The sequence below is a fragment of the Lynx canadensis genome, chromosome B3 (genome assembly GCF_007474595.2).
Source record: "Lynx canadensis isolate LIC74 chromosome B3, mLynCan4.pri.v2, whole genome shotgun sequence".
Classification (NCBI taxonomy): domain Eukaryota; kingdom Metazoa; phylum Chordata; class Mammalia; order Carnivora; family Felidae; genus Lynx; species Lynx canadensis.
Window position 1 is genome coordinate 18,049,894 of NC_044308.2, and position 18,074 is coordinate 18,067,967.

The window sequence follows — 18,074 nt, forward strand, 5'->3', positions numbered from 1 at the left end:
GGTTTGCATGGTCTTTGTTTTTTTGTTTTCTTTTGACCAGGAATAGAAGCACTTGCACTCTTTAACTTTATAGCTATCTTCCAACTATGCTTCATTCAGTCTCTTCTGTTGGAGGGATGCCACTGACTTCTTGTTTTAATTTTAACTGAATGCTTTTAGGCCAGCGGCACAGCCCCCAGCCCAGTGTTTCCTGGGCTTCTGTGTTAGTTGCACCAATTCTTACTGTGCTTATCTTTTTTTTTTTTTTTTCACTTTACCTTTGTCTTATTAAACTACACATAATTTCTTCAGAATGGATGCATGGAAAATAAAATTTCTAAGTTCTTCTGTGTCTCGTAATTATTTTGTCCACATGCTTGATTGATAATTTAGCTGTGGAGAATTCTATGATTATCCCAATTTTCTGCCAGGGTCCGTTTCTCTGTTTGTTATTCTTGGTCTTTCTTGTTCCTGCTGCTGGTTTTCTTCAAATAGCTGTTGATCTCCAGTTGACCACTCGTATTTGAGAATGAGGTACAGAAAGGTAGGCTGAAAGGGCTCTATATTTGGGGGTGGGAGGGGTCATGTGGCAGGCTTCTATTTGGGACTGGTGGGAGGAAAGCTGGAGTTCACCCCTAAACTCAGGAGGGTGAGTGTGTGCTCAAGTGCCGAGGTCGCACATCTGCCTCAGTTGTCCTTATACAGTTTATCACACGACTTTGGAAAGGAGCCCCCTGATACTTTGCATTGAGCTTATCACCTAACAGCCCATCAAGCTCCAAGTGCAGGGCCAGTCGTGATCAGCCATGTTGTATGACCCTTTGCCTTCTTTCAATTTTCAGCCCACACCTCACTCCCACACTCTGTTCTCAAGTCCTAGACTCCCTTGAGCATTCTGCTTTCTTTTCCATTGCGACTCTCCTCGTTTCATTTCTGGCCTCGGCTGCTTTGTTCCTTCAACGAAACTTCCATTCACTTCCACCCTCCACAAAGAGGTGGTATCTTTCTTTTGTCAAAGGGCCTCTGCTTCTTTTCACCATCATGGTTTGTGCTATTCTGCGTTTACCATCGGTTTAGCGGAGTCCCACGTGAGGCTCCATCTGCCAGCTTAATCCAGAAGTTGCAATGGGAAGTTAATTAGACAAAGGGGGGTGCAGGGAATGACTCCAGACTTTTTAGGCACTGCTGTCAGTAAAGGTTCGGCACCAAAAGTCACACACTTCAGAGATGTCAACTGCAGTGTTGTGACATGGGGAGAAGCAGCAACAAGGAAGGTGTTGTTGAAATACAGGCATAAGCACAAACACCTGTTAGGTTTTCCCATGTTTGTTACCTCCTTCTTCACACAGGGGGACTCTGAGGCCAGAGTCTTAGAATTCTCCTAAATTCCACAAGTAATTCTATTTGCCTAATGGACCACTATACACAAAATGGGAGGCCAAGAAACACTGGACAGTGAAAATGGTTCACTGAAATGGGCTCCAGATTCCAGAATCACTAGAGTCCTAAGAGCAGGGGAGCCATCTACCCATGCATCCACTCACTGCTGTTCTCTTTTCAGTATGTAATCAAAGGCTCTCCTCCAAGCCAGCGGCTGGTGGAGCACAGATAATTGGACACAGTCCCTCCACTGAGGAAGTTTATGGGACCTGAAAGTCTTTTGGGTGTTTATCAAGCCCAGGATATGCATACAAGTAAGGATCTCAAAGAAGTGGGACCCTAATTGGATGCCTATGAGTGTACGTGAACTGGTGAGACCTTAAAGAATAGCCAAGTGTACCTGCTCTCAGGTTATCTTCAGATCTACCCTTCACTTTGACTCATCGACTGAAGGTCAGTAGCTCTGAGGGAAGTTGTACATTTGAAACGTATGAACTTGATTTCTTTGTCTCTGCAGGTCAACAGTAGGCACTGCGGATGATGGGAGTCCTGATTTATACAGACTTGCCGAAAAATAGACAATGTTTGTGTTTCTTTCCCCAGCTCGCTCCCACTTTTATGAGTGCTGTTAAGTTTCATTTCAGCATGTGAAATAATTTGTGACTCACTGAAATGAAACTCCACTCAGTCCTCATAAAAGCAGAATAAAATGGTATTTCCATGTTTCGTGTTCTGGTTTGAATCAGCCTGCTCTGTGGAGCTTAGTGGAATCTGCTCAAAATGCCATGTGGGAGCCTCTTGTCCCCTCCATTCCCTACCAGCTCGTCACCGTGCTTCTCAAAATTTCCCAGAACTCCTTCTGCCACCCTAAAATAGCAAAATTTATAGCTGAAGGGAACAGAGGAAAAAGCTAGTAAGTGAACCATGGCAGTATTTCTGTAAGTGCTGTCTTACATAAAATGTGGATGATTTCTACCTTTTATCCAATATAATTAGATAATAGTATTGGTGAATAGGTACAGATCCTTTGCTCACTAAACTCAAGATTTTTTATTACTATTCTTCTCTTTAACGGATTTTCTTTGCCTTACTCATTCACAAGTACCACAGGAATCCAAAACATTCTACTTTGGCAATTACTGTAACTAGGTATCGATACTGTACTTGTATTTAATTTCTTATACTCTTATTTAAGTATGCTCAACATTCTTATAAAACTTTATTAACTCTGACTTTACTCATTTGGATTCTTATGAGAACGGACTTCCCAAGGGGCTAAATTTAACCTTTATAGTTTCTCTCAGAGGAATAAGTGCTGTTAGAAAAATCACAGGTGGTATTTTTAACTTCCGTCAAAAAGTGAGTTGTTTTGCAGGGATTTAACTTCATGAGGTGCTTATGGGTGCATGCTCCTACCACCTACCAGGATGGTGGTCTTCCTGCTAGGACCGGTGGGCTGCCTGGAGGCAGCTGGTACTTGGGAACATCCATGCAGAGGAGATGGCAGTTCTGAGAACTGACAGGTGGGGCAAGGCTCCGATGAGCATGAGCCTGCCCACCTGCCACAGAGCATGGCCAGAGGGGCCACTGTCTGTACCTGTGTGCCCTAGTGCTCCTGTGCTGAGCAGTGGTGCTTGGTTAGTGCTAGTCTCACATCAGCTGTCAGTAAATGCAATGATTGTTTGAGGCATTTGAGAGAGACTGGGGTGGGGGTTAGGGAAGGGGCGGCATCCGGGAATGGTAAGGCAGGTGTACCCATGTTACTGCCATCACGCCCAAGTGTAGGGCAGGTTCTGGCTTGAAGGCTGGCAGAGACCTGGTAGAGACTTTGGGTGGCATCTCACCCATATTGTTCTGACTGAAAAACTGGATATTTTGCTATCATGGCGCAGGGAAGTTCCCTAACTGAAGAGTGTGCAGTAAGAACCAAGGTCACATGGGGCACCTGGGTGGCTCAATAGGCTGAATGTCCGACTTTGGCTCAGGTCATGATCTCCCAATTCGGAAGTTTGAGCTGTGCGTGGGGCTCTGTGCTGACAGCTTGGAGCCTGGAGTCTGTTTCAGATTCTGTGTCTCCCTCTCTTTCTGTCCCTCCCCCCTCCCCCCCCCCACACGACTCGTGCTCTGTCTCTCTCTCAAAAATAAATAAACATTAAAAAAAAAAAAAAAGAACCAAGGTCACAGAAGGGACCCACTGGCACTGATCACTTAGAGCTGAAATCATGTCTGGCCACTTAACATTGACCCCACTGGCCAGAAAATTTCAGGACTCTTAGAAATGTCTGCACATTGGCAAGAACATTGCAAAAGATGCTGGCAACAGCCCAGAGGTAGCTCAGATGGTGCCTTCTAAAGGGTACAAGTGCTTTTTACTTGGAAAATTGTCCCTAAAGAAATGTTCATCGCCACGCTGTAGGATGGGCCCTGGAAGTGTGTAAGTTACGAAAGAAAAAAATCCTCCACTTGATTTGCTAGCAGATTTATAGAGAAATGCCGGCAATTCCTCATTTTGGTGACAATGATAAGACCTGTGTTCATACCCCCCAAGGCCCTGCACATTCTCCACGACAACACTGCAGCCCTGAGGGTCCAACTCCACCACCATCACGGCCTCCTTCCCCAGAAGGACACCTTGCCAAGACTCTTGGGCACCTAGTGCCTGTCACCCATGCATATCTGGATTTGATAACAAAGCTAGGCAGGGCCAGAGGGGTCTGGATATTGTCAAGCTTTTTTTCTGGAAAATCCCGTTTGGGGACTAGTTTGGACTTTGCAGGGAAAAAAAACCCACTAGGGTTGAAATGGCCCCAGGAATCACCCTAGAGATTGCATTTGTGTGTCTTGCTGTCTGCCTCCCCTTTTACTCTGTCTCCAAAACGCTGCCCTCAGCCATGCTTGGGAAGCAGAGAGAACAAACAAGACGCACTACCTTATGGGGTCAGTCGGTCCCAGGCCTGGAGGCAAGTTTCTGGTGTAAGTATAGTTAGGGGGAATAATAGTTTCTCTCTCCTGTGACCCCTAGACTTTAAAATTTTTCACATGCTTTTAATAGTTCCATGAATCTGGACAACAGAGATGGGTGTTGACTTTGGGAGGTGTGGGTGCCCCGAAGCATCAGTAGCCACATGGCTCCTGGGATGCGGTTTCTCTTTTCCAAGCAAAATGAGAAGACCCCTCAGAAGCCCTTGGTCAGTGGACTCCTTGCTTATTAGTCTCAGGATGCAGCTGCTGGTCGATGAAGGCCAAACAAGGAAGAGTGAAAATCAGAGGCAAGCCCTGGTTTTCCTTTCTGTGCCAAATGCACAGCAACCCTGCTATCCATCTGCCTGCTGAGGGCTCTGGGAGCCACCGCCTCCTCCGGCTCTCAGTGGGCTCACCTGCTGAGGACACAGCTGAGGCAGCCTGGCCTCAACCATGAGGAGGGCACATGTCTGTGGCTGAAGGCAAGGACTCTCTCCTGACAGGTGCAGACCCAACTGAGTCAGCAGGAAATATGGCACATACAGCACAATGGAGGGTGGCATCATCTGAGTCATGGCCCTCTGGGCACACACCCTCTTGACTCCTACCCCAATTCCAGCTGCTGTACACATCAGGAGGATGGCCATTCTGATGGACAAATAGGACCGTTACGCTGGGCCAGGGAGCCTTGCGTCAGGAGGGCCCAGCTTCAGGTGAGCCTCCAGCTCAGGCAGATTTAACGCAGGTGGAAGGTGCACTTCTACCCATCCCCTCTCCCTCCCTCTCTTTTTCCTTTTGTCTTCTTGAATGTTACTTATCATCATTCTAATGAGTTGCAGACATCCAACACCAGGATGGCTTTGGGGACTAAATTGCAGTTGTCCCCAAAGCCAGCATATTGAATTGAATTCCCAGCACGTTCAATTCAGCATACTGAACCACCTGTGAAGGAATCTGCTTAGCTCGATGAGATCTTTTATAGCTGAACAGAACATAGCTTGTCCAAAAGCACATGCACATACATCTTCCAGTCTTACCTTAGCATTCTACCTGTTTTTCCCTTCATCGGAATGGCTAAAGTTATTTTAAGATTTTTGAGATTATGATGTTGCCACTACTCTTCCAGCCACCTCAACTCCCAGCTGGCCTATAGATAAGCTTCATGCTCAGTCACTGCTGAGGGAGGGAGGGGTGCCAAGCTGCCGGAGACAGCACCATGGGTGCCTTATGGAGAAAATCCGTTCCCTCCCCAGGGCTCTGCCCCTCCCTGAAACCTTCTGGGGTGAGGGAGGCTCCCCTCCAAAGAAAGCCCCACCAAAGATACAAGGAAAACACGTCACCTGGCACTTGCCGTGCACACAGAGGTCAGTCTCATAGGGCCCGCAAGGTGTGCCATCCAGGACTCTGTCGGCCACCAGCAGCGGGGACTCCTTCCCAAGGGGTGAGCAGTAGAGTTCACATGGTTTATCTGAGGAGGGAAAGGGGAAGGTGGACATTGATGTGGGAAGTGGTTTGTGGGCCATGCAAGGTGCAGGTGCATACGGATGGTGGCCCAAATGATGAGAGGTCAGCGTGGAATAAAGGTCACAGGAACCTGGCACATGCTCAGAGACATGGACCTGCCCCTTGGAACACTCAACACAACAAATGGAGAAAGACCCTCAGGCACAGGTGAACAACACGTGGGTGAGGGCTCTGTGGGCTTTTATTCATCTTATTCTTCCTTTTCTTTAAGACATTAAAAATACCAGGTTGAAAAAGCATTTTGTTGTGTGCTAACATCTAAGTGAGTTGAATATATATGAAGGGTGGGACTAGGAGCGTCTCTTGTTGCGGGGGCTGGAAAGGGGGAGAAGGTGAATCAGAATGCCTTTGGGTAGGAGGGGGTGTGAGCCCCATGGATGTCTCTATAGCAGTGGCTTTTACTAAAAGCTTTAGTGCTCCACTGGCTGTTGGATAAAAACTGCAGGGCTGAGATATGTAGCAAGAAGGTCCTGGAAGAAACTGAGCAGGAGTAAAATACAGGAACATAGCAGCCTCTAGGACAACTTGGAAGGGTCATGTCAGAACCAAGAGAGCTCCTAGAACATGACAAGCTCTCATGCCTTTGCCAAAACTCTTCCTTCTGCTTGGAAATCTCTCTCTGCACGTAGCTTTCTGGGAGATTCCTATCACCCTAGAAGCTTCTACTCCAGAGCTCTCTCCTCTCATGCCATCTCTGACATGGAATCTCCCTCTGCACTTTGCTTATGCCTCCATTAAAGCCCTTAACTATTATCCTATTGTTTTATAATTGTTTGAGTAACTTCTATATACAAGAGGGTTTCTTATAAGGTGAGTTCCATTGCTAAAAGAGTTTGAAAGGGATGGATTTTAATTATTATCTTTGGATTTGAAGAACTGAGAGTACTTGGAGCCCCTGGAGGAAAAGGGACTGAGATTTTCTCTCTTGTCCTCAGGCCAGGTCCAGGACCTGGATTGCAGAAGGACTTGGTAAATATTTTAATCTTTCCATATAAACTTTAGAATTAGTTTTTCAATATCTACAAAATAACTTCCTGGGATTTTGATCGGGATTGCACTGAATCTATAGGTCAAGTTGACAAGATCAACTGACATGACAATATTGATTCTTGTCATGAACCATTGAAACATGGAATTTCTCCCCATTTAATTTTTTAAATTCATTCCTTAGAGTTTTTCTCATATAGATCTTATACATATTTTGTTAGATTTATACGTAAATATTTCATTTCTTGGGTGTTCGTGTAAATGGTATTGTGCTTTTAATTTCAAACTCCATTTGCTTATTGCTGGTATACACAAAAGTGATTTTTGTACATTTACTTTATATCTTGTAACCTTGCTATAATCATTTACTAATTCCAGGAGTTTTTTTCTTTTCTTCTATTTTTTTTTGTTTTTTTTGTTGTTGTTGATTCTTTGGGATTTTCTACATAAATCATCATGTCATCTGCAAACAAAGGTAGTTTTATTTTTCCCTTCCCAATTTGTGTATTTTTCATTTCCTTTTCTTGTCTTATTGCATTAGCTAGGACTACCAGTATGATGTTGAAAAGGACTGGTGAAAAAAAAAATCCTTGCCTCGTTCTTGATCTTAACAGAAAAATCAAGATTCTTTTTTTAATAAATAAATGGATTTTGTTCTTCCGTATGTAACTGAGAAAGAGGAATGCACCCTTCTCTCTCTGTGTCACCTAATTCCAATGATGTTTATGTGATTATTTTGCAAGGAAACCTCCAGAGAGAGAAACAGCAGCACGTCTGTGCTGCCTCTGTCAGGCCCTTTGTTTCCATCATGATCTTTCTCCACTGGGTCCTTCGACTGGTTTCAGGTGAGGAAGAGCAGGGGTAGAAAAAGGCTTCTGGAGTTGACTTGGCCTCAGAAGACCTTGACATTCCAGCTGGATAGTTCTTGTCAGAGCAGATGTGCTGTCTCACCCAGGCTCTGCAGCTTTCATGACTGAATGACATTCACTAAACCACCACCATTTTCAGCAGCTTTCCAAAGCTCCTCTCTCATGGAGCTCTGCTGACCAACATGCCCAGTGGGATGTCTTGTCTTATAACACTAGAGAGAAGCTACAGAGGTTCAGTAGAAATGTTCAGCTTGTTTGTTCCAGTTAGTTGTGGGCGGAAACTGTTGTGAAGAGTAGTTTCCCAGGTAAGTAAAGTAATGATGTTTCAATGTTTATTCATTCAAAAAACAGGAATTGAGCCCCTCCACCACACAAGGCACTCTTGTGGCACTGTGGGGAAAGAAAGATGAGTAGTGTATGCTTTTCAAGGCCCTGGTGGTCTAAGGGACAAGTACACAGCAAATCCCAGAAGAGGCAGACTGTGAAAAGCCACATGAAATGGACCTGAGCTGTCAGAGGACAGGGCATTAAGTGGAAAGAATGACCCATTTCCCAGCTAGCAGGCTAGAGGCAGTTGTCCCTCCATTTAAGTGGAATGACCCAGGAAGGCAGCCAGTGGAAGAGGTATGGGAGACTAAAATGTAAACTGAGATCAGGTTCTGGGAGGCTCATCTGACAAAAATTTTGAGGTGCTCTTTGGGACCTTGAGGTTTCCTGTGAGCACCTTGGGGAACGACTGGGAGAATGCAGCACCACAGCCCCCAGTCTGAGTTGACGGGTGTATCTTCTTCACATCCTAGGTAGGCTTCCTCTAATGTTACATTGTAAGGAAGGAAGGGTCCCCTGGGTCCAAGAAATCTTAAAACTACGTATTTTACCTTTAAACTGCCTCAATACTTGGCATAACTGAGTTTTGAAGTGATTTGTACAATAGCAGTAATAATGGTGATGATTTTGATAAAATCATAAATAACATTAATTATATTCCGTGTACAAGGCAGCATGCTAAGTAGTACCTGTGCACTTCAGGTGGGTGCTGTCATTGCTCCATCTTATAGACGAGCATGTGAAGCTCAGGAAAGGTACAGGCTACCCAGAGTCCCTTGACTGGCAGGGCCAGACCCTAGCCTCTTTGTGCCAGCCTAGTTTTCTTTCGGACACTGGGGGCCAAAAAAACCAAGAGACAAAATGGTGTTACTGAAAACAAACCACTAGTTTCATGAATGTTTCTGGCTTCTGAATATACTCTGACTTGAGCAGAAATGGAAATGGGATTTGGGTGAAAAAGTAGAGGGTCTTTTGAGACAAGTTAGAAAGACCAGACTTCGAGGGGTGAAGACTTTTGGGGGCCCTTTGGTGTAAACAGGAAAGTAGAGATTCTCCAAAGCAGGGGGGTTGACCTCAAATGGAGGATTTTCAGCAATGACCCCAGGCAAGAAAGTATACTCAACTCCATCCACACTGGACTCTTGCACCTGCAGACACTGTCCTCCTTGGCTTGGGAAGTCTGGGGGCACTCAGACTCCAGAACAGCATTCAGACATAACACTTCCTTCCTTTGCTCAGACTGAAACTCCATTTGTCCATCTCCTTTTCTGAGGTCTGTGCTCAGAATTTAGGGTAACCCACACCTCTAGGAAGGTGTAGTACTCTCTCCCAAAGGGACTCTGGACAACCTTTATAAAACTTGAGGAGAAGCCCCTCAAAATTCCCTGAATATTCCCATTGGATGGGCAATTAACCTCCAGATAAATAAGGTGCTGTGATTTTCTCTGAGCACAGTATCTTACATTCTTAGTAGTACAGAAGGAGGTCAAATCTTAAAAGCTATACAACCACACACCCCAAAGAAAGAAGCTTAGAGTGTCCCTCTTGGCTGATATGTGCCAAGATGAAATTCTGATTGAGGCTGGACTGTCTGCTGTAAATCCTGGTCTCTCACTGGCCCACTTGTCTCCAGGACTCATATTTTGATGAAGAAACCACACAGGGCAGGGGAGATGAGCTCAGGGGCTTGAGGGCCACCTGATCATATCTGCTCTTTGGATGCCTGGAGGACTCCCCCTGGTGCTTTATGATGAAAAGGACACTTGTGGCTACTGGCACTCTTGCTGTTCTCTCTGCCAAGTGGTTACAAGGTCTTACTAAGGTGGAGACACCACTGAATTTTGAGGCCATCATAAGTGCTCACTCCAGCTCTGGCTGGCTATCTTGTGTGGGGGGGTACATGCTGAGGAGGCTGCTTTGTCCCCTATCCCCAAAGCTGCCCACCATGACTCCAAAGCCAAGCCTTAGTTGATTGGACCAGAAGCAGCCACTTGACTGTAGTTGTGCCACTCAGTTCTTTTTCTCCACCACAACCTCATAGCCACGCCTCAATTGATTAGACGAAGTGTAGCCACAGGTAGACCAATCAGAGTCTCCCTCTTGAAAAAATCAGCACTAAATTCAGATATGGAACAGCTGTGTCTGTTCATGATTGATGGATCTGAAATAAGTCTATACCCCCTTATCCATAATCCAGAATTCCAAAAAGCTCTGGAAACTGCAAGCATGTTCTTATATTTGTGGCAAACACATTTGGCAGCCAAACCGGGCTTGACTGACATGAGGCTGTTGGTAGTGTGCAGTATCCTCATTAGAGATTGTTCATGGATTACTTGGTAGAGACATCACATGCGTCCCTGGACTGTGGGGTGCTTCCCAGGGCTCCACTGGGAGTATTAAGTAATATACGGCCGATATACTGTTGTTACCTAACACCAAAAATGTTTGGCCATATCTGGCCCCAAAGCGCTCAGATAAAGGATAAAGGTCCTTTATCAGGAAAGGTGCTGTGGGTGACCCATCAGCCTGCATGTGGACAAATCATGAGAAAGCCAGTCTGAAGGTGGGGGGCAGGAAGATACAACTCACAAACACATTAGTTGTGGTGGGCATGGAGAGGGGGTTCAGATATTTTCAGAGGCCCTGGCCTCAGACCCTCATCCGGGCCCTCGGGATCTGAGACACCCTTCATCTTTGCAACAACTTTCTCTTTTTCATTAAGCAAGTGGAGTCAGCTTGGCCGAACTGCAGTCAGAGAGTCCTTAACCATCATACCCTCCAGCCCCTGGAAGGCTAAGACCCAGAGTGGCTTCTGCCATGCCGGGGAGGCGCTGGGAATGCACCTCCACGTCCAGACATGGCCTTCGCCAAGCCCTCCGACACTTCAGTGGGCATGTGGCCTGCTGGCTTGGGCGGGAAGGACTGAACTCCTGAAGGTTTCTACTTAAATGAGATTCCATGGGGAAAGCAGAAATGGGGTGGGTCTGGCAACAGGGCATCTCAATGGGTTTCTGTCTAAAGGCTTTCCCACCCAGAACTATTTTCTAAGGAGAGCCTTTGTCTTCTTTTGGAGGTGGTATGGATTTGTGGTCCTGAACCCTCTCTTGGAAAATCTACCTCTGCAAGAATTCTTTTTTTTTTTTCAGCAGGAGAAAAAAGAAAAAATATAGCTTCCCCTTTCTTGAACTGTGCGTCACTCGCCAAAGAATTCCGCAGTGATAGCAATGCTATGAATAGGGCAGTCATAATGGGCTTCGAGAGAGCCCAGAGCCCGACCACAGGAATCGTTCCCATCACGGCTGAGCTAGAATTGGGCCTTTTATAAGCTGATTTTTGAGAAGAACGCACTTATAATCTGTATTCTCCCCCTTGCCCTCTGAATTGGCCATTTATTATTTTGTTTTCATCCTTGTTAAATGCTCCTTTCACAAATGCTGGCTTCTGTTTATATTTGACAGGGAAATGAAACCAAATATGCAAGAAGTCATGACAATTCCACCCCGGAGGAGGAGGTGTCAAGCTACCCTTGCAAAGCCCTGAACTTGGGGTCCCTCCTTCAAAGACAAAATGCATACTGCCCGCTAGCTGTCCTTATCAAATAGGGTAGCACTTTCCAGATCAAAGGCAGTAGCACTCTGGCTATAATTATTGATGGTTTTGGTAGAGAGACATGAAAAGTGAGTGGGCAAGAACATATTCTGAATCCGGCAAGCTTCCCCAAATCGCTGCCCTGAGAAGCTTCTTTGGAGGGGGTTCCAGGGCAGACATCAGTTTCAGCCACTGTGATGATAAGAGAACTAAAGAGCTCAGTGATCCAAAAGCGGTTACAAGTAAAATAGAAGCTTAATCTGGACTTGGAGAAATCTGTGGAAAACCAGCCATTTAAGTGGGATTTCTGCATCGAATAAAAGAGAACTGAAAGCTGAAGCAGACCAAGGAAAGAATAACAACTCTGTGTGCATAGCTGGGTGGAAATGGGTGAGTCTTTCTTAGATTTGACCTCTTTTTGCTCCTGACAAGCAGCAGAGGACACGACAGAGGGCCTAAGGAGTCTTTACCCAGCAGGCTGGGATGGCTGATGGTTTGGAAACAAGTCTGCTCCGCATCAGAACTGACTGCAGTGCTGGAAACAGCTTCTGCTTGGGGCTTGCTCCCTCCAGATTAGGGGCTTGAATGTGCTCGTGACATGTGGAAGCCTCCTGTGTCTTCCTGCATCTGAGGAATGGCCGGGCAGAGAGAAGTGAGGATCCTGGGCGAGCCCCTGCGTCCAGCTGCATGTGTTCCTTTGGGGAGGGTGAGTCTGCTCGGCCTCCTCTCTCCTTGGTCTGCAGAAACAGCTGAGGGTACGGAGGCCGCTTTTCTCTTGAAGTCTTGGTTAGGTGATGGTATACCTATAATCACACAGCTCCAAACGGTGGTGTTCTTTTTTAAAAAGGAAAAGGTCTGGGGAGCTCCCAGATGCTTTTAAATGAGCCCATAGCTGAGCGGGTCGGTATTATCTGCGATGATTTAGAGCATCTCATGTTATTTTACAACTCAGTTCAAAGCACGTGGGTCAGGTTGCTGGGTTAAAAGCGACAGGTCTGAGGCCATTACTCCCTGTGATGCCTGGGTCTACCCCTACAGCTAGGTACACTTGACCCTGTAAGAACAGACTGCAGCATGTAGATTTTAGAAGTTCTTTAAACCACAAAGAAGAAACCTAAGACCTGGCACAGGAACTTCATTCTCCTACAGAAGCCTTAGAGACTCTGTTACTGCAGTTCTTATTAAAGCCTCTTCACTTGACACTTCTGAAGTCATGCTCTCTTACTCGAGTATGGGAAGCCAGATGATAGCTGGTTATTTTCTGAGTCACCTCCTCCAGAACTGGGGTCCCTCCCTGCTTCTTATCAGCTGCAGGGACTCAGATAGGTCCCATGACCCATAACCTCTCCTCTCTGCATGGCTCATTATGCATATTAATTGAGATGATGTATGCAGAGCTAACCTGTGCCTGGCATATGATGTGCTCAACAAATAGGACCATATTGTCATCATTACAATACAGTCTTATCTCCAGGAGACAAAAGTCTAAAAAACCCTGAACTAGGCCATGGCCACAGGAGGCTGTGTGGGTGGGTGGGTGGGGGGGGGGGAGGTTGGGGGGGAAGGCAGTCTTTATCAATGATAAATAGACATCACAAATCCTACAGACAAGATATACCACCTAGAAGTTTATCAGCCACTAGAAATGCCTGCAGCAGCCCATGGGGAAGCCTCCATTGAGTTGGGAGAAATCTCTTGGAAGGAAAACGTGACCTGTGCCTATCATCGTCTTCGGCGAGTTGTGAACTGGCCTCCAAACTTTTTTTTTTTTTTTTTCAAACACTCTAGGCAAAGAGTAAAAGCCAACCCCAAAACGAACCGAGAAAGAAATGCAAGAAAGCATCAACCTTGGAAATAGAGACAGCAGACACAGAGACCCACCATCCTGTCCCTGCAGAGCCTTGCTCTCCTCAAAGCTGGCCCTGGGCCCCTCAGCACATGGCACTGTGCGGCAGGCCGCCAGCACACCCGCCTCGCTGCAAATGGGGGTGCAGGACAATTCTGGTCTGCTGCCCGCCTCACAGCTGCTTTTAAGAAATCTCCCAGGGCTGGGTCATCCAAGTTCAACCCCACTGCTCGAGAAGCGGGCCCACTGCTGCCTGGGGTAGCAGGACTGGAGCGTCCTGTTGGATGGATTGCTGGGAAGGGGGTCCCTGTGGGTTTTCCCAGGAGGTGTTTACATTCTTGGAGAAGGGGGGGGCACTGTGAAAGGACGTGCCATATGCCTTTACCATCAACCACTACTGCTGTCAGCAGGCCCTTCTTCTTGCTGCTGAGCCGGTCATGCGTCTGGCACTGCTGGTCCCGGAAGCTGGGCAGGCCCTTGGGGCAGGGAAGGTTCTCGCAGACGGCGTGCTCCACACTGGCGCCCAGGCAGTGCGTGCCTCCAGGCCCAGGGCTAGAAGGAAGAGAAAGGTCCGTGTTAACCAGACAGTGCTGTGGAAACAGCAGGGGCGTTTGGATTTTGCCTCTCTTGCCAAAAGGGGGAGGGGCCAGGCAAAGTTTCCAAAGCACCCTCCCTCTGCTCTTACACACCATATCTCGGCGATCCCAGCCCCGTGCTGACGGCATGTTTAAGTGAGCCATCAGAAAAATGCATCCAAGAACTGTAAATCAGGGTCATCTGGAAATAGAATACAGTGAGTATAAGTTCGGCAAGATCCACAAATTGTGTCTTTCATCTGAACCTAAAACTTGGCCATCCGTAACACTGAAAACCCAAAGGGGAATTTTTAGTGTGTGGGGTTTTTTTGTTTGTCTGTTTGTTTGTTTTATTTTTCTATAAAACAAAGGCCTTTAAATGGCTCCTGCATACATTCTGGAGGTCGCTAAGTATGAGTAAATAGCTCGTTTACTTTATAATAAAAAGAATCAGAATGATTAATTAACTTGTTCATGGGCTTTGGGTGGAGACTGGTCAGATCCAGGCTCTGCAACCTTTGCTGGGGCAAGCGTGAGACCAAATGTGATCAATGACACGGCATGGGTCCCAGCTCTGTGCTTAGACTGGGGTTCTAAGCAGTTCCGGAGACTCAGCTGTGTTCTCTGGCCTAGCCCATGTGTGTGAGGGGCACTGAGGAGGAACAACAGGACGCTGGTCCAGCTGTGGCTGAAACGTGGCTCTGCCCACCGCTTCCATGAGGCCCTGGGGTGTCCCCATCAAGCTCTGAACCGAGCAACCTCAGTGGCTCCTTTCATTTCCACGAGACCCAAATCACCATGATGGAGTACCGCTATTTTCTCCCTGTACTTTTTACTGAAATTGAGCATTCAAGAGAAAAGAACGCAAATCACAATTGTTTTGCTCAATGGATTCTCACAAATTGCATTTACCTGTTGGCAAGATATTTTTGACACATTAACCATTTCATACTAAGTATTTCTTTTCCTCCCTTTGCCGTTCCTTGTGTTTAGACAACTGGAGGCCACCCTCTGATCACATGAGGGGAGATATATCACAGCAGAAGTCCTCAGGCTTTTGTGTCACAAAAGTCTACACCAGGGGCTCTACAAACATTTTTGGCAAAGGGCCAGATGGTGAATATTTCTGTAGGAACTACTCAACTCTGCCACTGTAGCAAAAAAGGAGCCAGAGATGATGCATAAACAAAAGGGCGTAACTGTGCGCCAATAACACCTTATTTAGAAAACCAGGTGATGAACCAGATTTGGTCCATGGGCCATTGTTTTCCAGCTCTTTGTCTGCATAAATGTGTTGGAGAAAACGTCTGGAATGGGAAGAAAGGCTTCTTTCATACCCCTATGACCATTTCATATACACCAGACAACATCTCTCTCACCTGGGCATGGTGACAGCCTTGTGAGAGGGTACATACTGGTGGATCTAGAGAGGGACCCTGAGTTCTGATCTCCAAGTTAGGAAATAGCAGAACCTCTCTGAGGTTTACAGGATCTGAGAACAGAGGGACCTTTTGTTCTTTTTCCTTCCCAGAGCACAAGGCAGGCAGCTGGATCTCAGAGAAATGATTGCATGGCATAGAGAGAGTCTCAGACAGCCTCCCCAAGAACCTAGGGCCTGCATACCAAGTGTGAACAGATGAATGGGTTCCTGTGCCACAAAGCACACTGTGGAAGAAACAGAGAGGGGAAAAGCCATGCGGACCAGCAGGAGGACATCTTCTTTGTAATAGACAAGTTCCCATGGCTGGGATCAGAGAAGGGATGGGTAAGGCTACAGATGCTGTATGGTGAGAAGTTCTGGGTTGAATTGTGTCCATCCTAAAATCATATGAAGTCCTAACCCCAATGCCTCAGAATGTGGCCTTATTTAAAAATAGGACCACTGCAGATGTAGTTAATTAAGATGAGATCATACCAGAGCAGGGTGAGTTCCTAATCCAATATGACTAGTCTTGTTATAAAAAGGGGAAATATGGAGATGGAAACACAGAGGGAGAGCACCATGCAGAGATGTAGACAGAAATCAGAGTGATGTTTCTATACTCTAAGGAACGACAAAGATCACCAGCAAGCCACTAAGCAGTTAGGAGAGGTGCAAGGAACAGATTCTCCTTCACAGCCTTCTGAAGGAACCAATCCTCCAAGACCTTGATCTGGCAATTCTGGCCTCCAGAACTAGAAGCGAAAAAACTTGTGTTGTTTATGCCACCCAGTTAGTAGCAGTTGGTCATGGCAGCCCTAGAGGACAAACACCAGACGACACAAGGATCACTGAACTTAGCTGCAGACTCAGGGAAAATGGGGCAAAAACTCCGGAAGTGATTAAGAATCCAACATGGACTAGAATGGAGTTCAAAAACACAAATTAAAAAAAATCAAAAACACAAATGCAAATGAAAAATTGGTTTCTAGAAAAATAAAGAAAGCTATGTTTTCCTACACACTTCAGGGTGTGAACTGAGATCTGTGCACATCATGTAATTACACTCCTGAGATGTCACTGAGCTTTATTTTAGCTTCCATTGTACCCACCTGTGTCAATTGTTTTTTCCAGGTTTGCATCTGACTGACCCTCATAAACCAACTAACTTTATGGTTAATAGTAGGTTGGTGGAGAGATTAGACAGGATGAGAAAACTCCTGGATCCAGGAGAAAGTGGGTCTGGAAGGATTCCTCATGTGCCTCAGGGTGCTTTCTTCCTGAACTCTGTTTATCTTGTTTCTTCTCCCTGTCCCTTCTCCCACGGGCAAGTCCCCTTTCAGCCACCCATCTAGCTCACTGTCCCATCTTCTCCACCCCCCACCCCGACTCTCTGTCCATCCTTGAGGCCACCTCCACCCTTCAGCCTCTTTTTATTTTCTACCTGGAGCCTGCCTGTCCTGACCCGGCTTGGTTCTCTGCTATACTGCTTATCATCAACCTTGTGAAATGGTGAGCTAGATTACTGTCTTCCTCCTACTTTTCTGTAGCTTTTAGCAGAGGAACTTGCACAGGCAAGTTAACAAACCGTTAACAAACCGTTAACAAACAAACGGTAGTTAGACTGAGTTGAACTATATTATCAAAATTTATCTTAAAATGACCAAAAGATAGGGGCGCCTGGGTGGCTCAGTTGGTTGAGCGTCCATCTTGGGCCCAGGTCATGATCTTGTGGTTAGTGAGTTTGAGCCCCATGTCGGGCTCTGTGCTGACAGCTCAGAGCCTGGAGCCTGCTTCTGATTCTGTGTCTCCCTCTCTCTGCCCCTGTCCTGCTCATGCTTTGTCTCTCTCTCTCTCTTAAAAATAAACATTAAAGAAAAGAAAATTTTTAAAAAATGACCAAAAGACAGAGCAAGGTCAGGAAGATGGTGGAGGAGGAAGCACCAGGGATCCATTTCTCCACTTAGATGATAATTGTTTTGGCAAAAACTGTTTGAAGTGACCATTTTGAAATTCTGGAGTCTGTTTGAAAGCGTGCAACCTACTGGAAAAAGTTTGGCTGGTAAGCTGTGGTGAATTTAGATAAATTTCAGCCTTTATTGTGGTAGTGGCTATCTGTCCTCCACACTCCAGCCCCACAGCAGGCAGCTGTGCCTGTATTCCTGATGTGGCTGGCTGGAGCCAGGGTGGACAATGAGAACCTTATTCTCCAAATACTGGGGTTCTGTTCTGATTATTCAGTGCTACTTTTGATTTCTGAGATGTGGGGACAGAGGATGGCCACCATTGTTGCAACTCCTCTGAGCTGAAGTGACTTCCAGGGAATTTCAATGAGCAATACATTTTTCCCTTCTTTTCTCCCTTTTGGGAATCAGATATTTAAGGATTAAGTCATTAAGAAGCAACTGCACATATGGGAAAATTTAGAAAGCCACCAAGTATGCTCAGGGAAAGATGAAGTCTCATTAAAGGCTTGAGAAGACCTTATACTTTCACTTAAGGTTGATCCCCAGCATAGAGAAACTTTTTAACAACAAAGAAACAGCAAATCATGGGACGGGGGGAAGCTGATTATCAAGGCTACATTATAAGATTCGAATGTCCAGTTTTCAACAACA

General features: G+C 46.1%; 1 protein-coding gene across 1 annotated transcript in view; it reads right to left on the minus strand.

Moving 5' to 3' along the window:
- Nucleotides 1-18,074, minus strand: part of ADAMTS17 (ADAM metallopeptidase with thrombospondin type 1 motif 17) — a 345,685-nt gene that overhangs the window by 112,155 nt on the left and 215,456 nt on the right. Inside the window, exons 15-16 of the mRNA XM_032593574.1 lie at nt 13,847-13,970; nt 5,661-5,788 (exon numbers count right to left, since the gene is read on the minus strand). Of these exons, the coding sequence (XP_032449465.1) occupies nt 5,661-5,788; nt 13,847-13,970 (252 nt within the window). The remainder of the gene's footprint in view (nt 1-5,660; nt 5,789-13,846; nt 13,971-18,074) is intronic.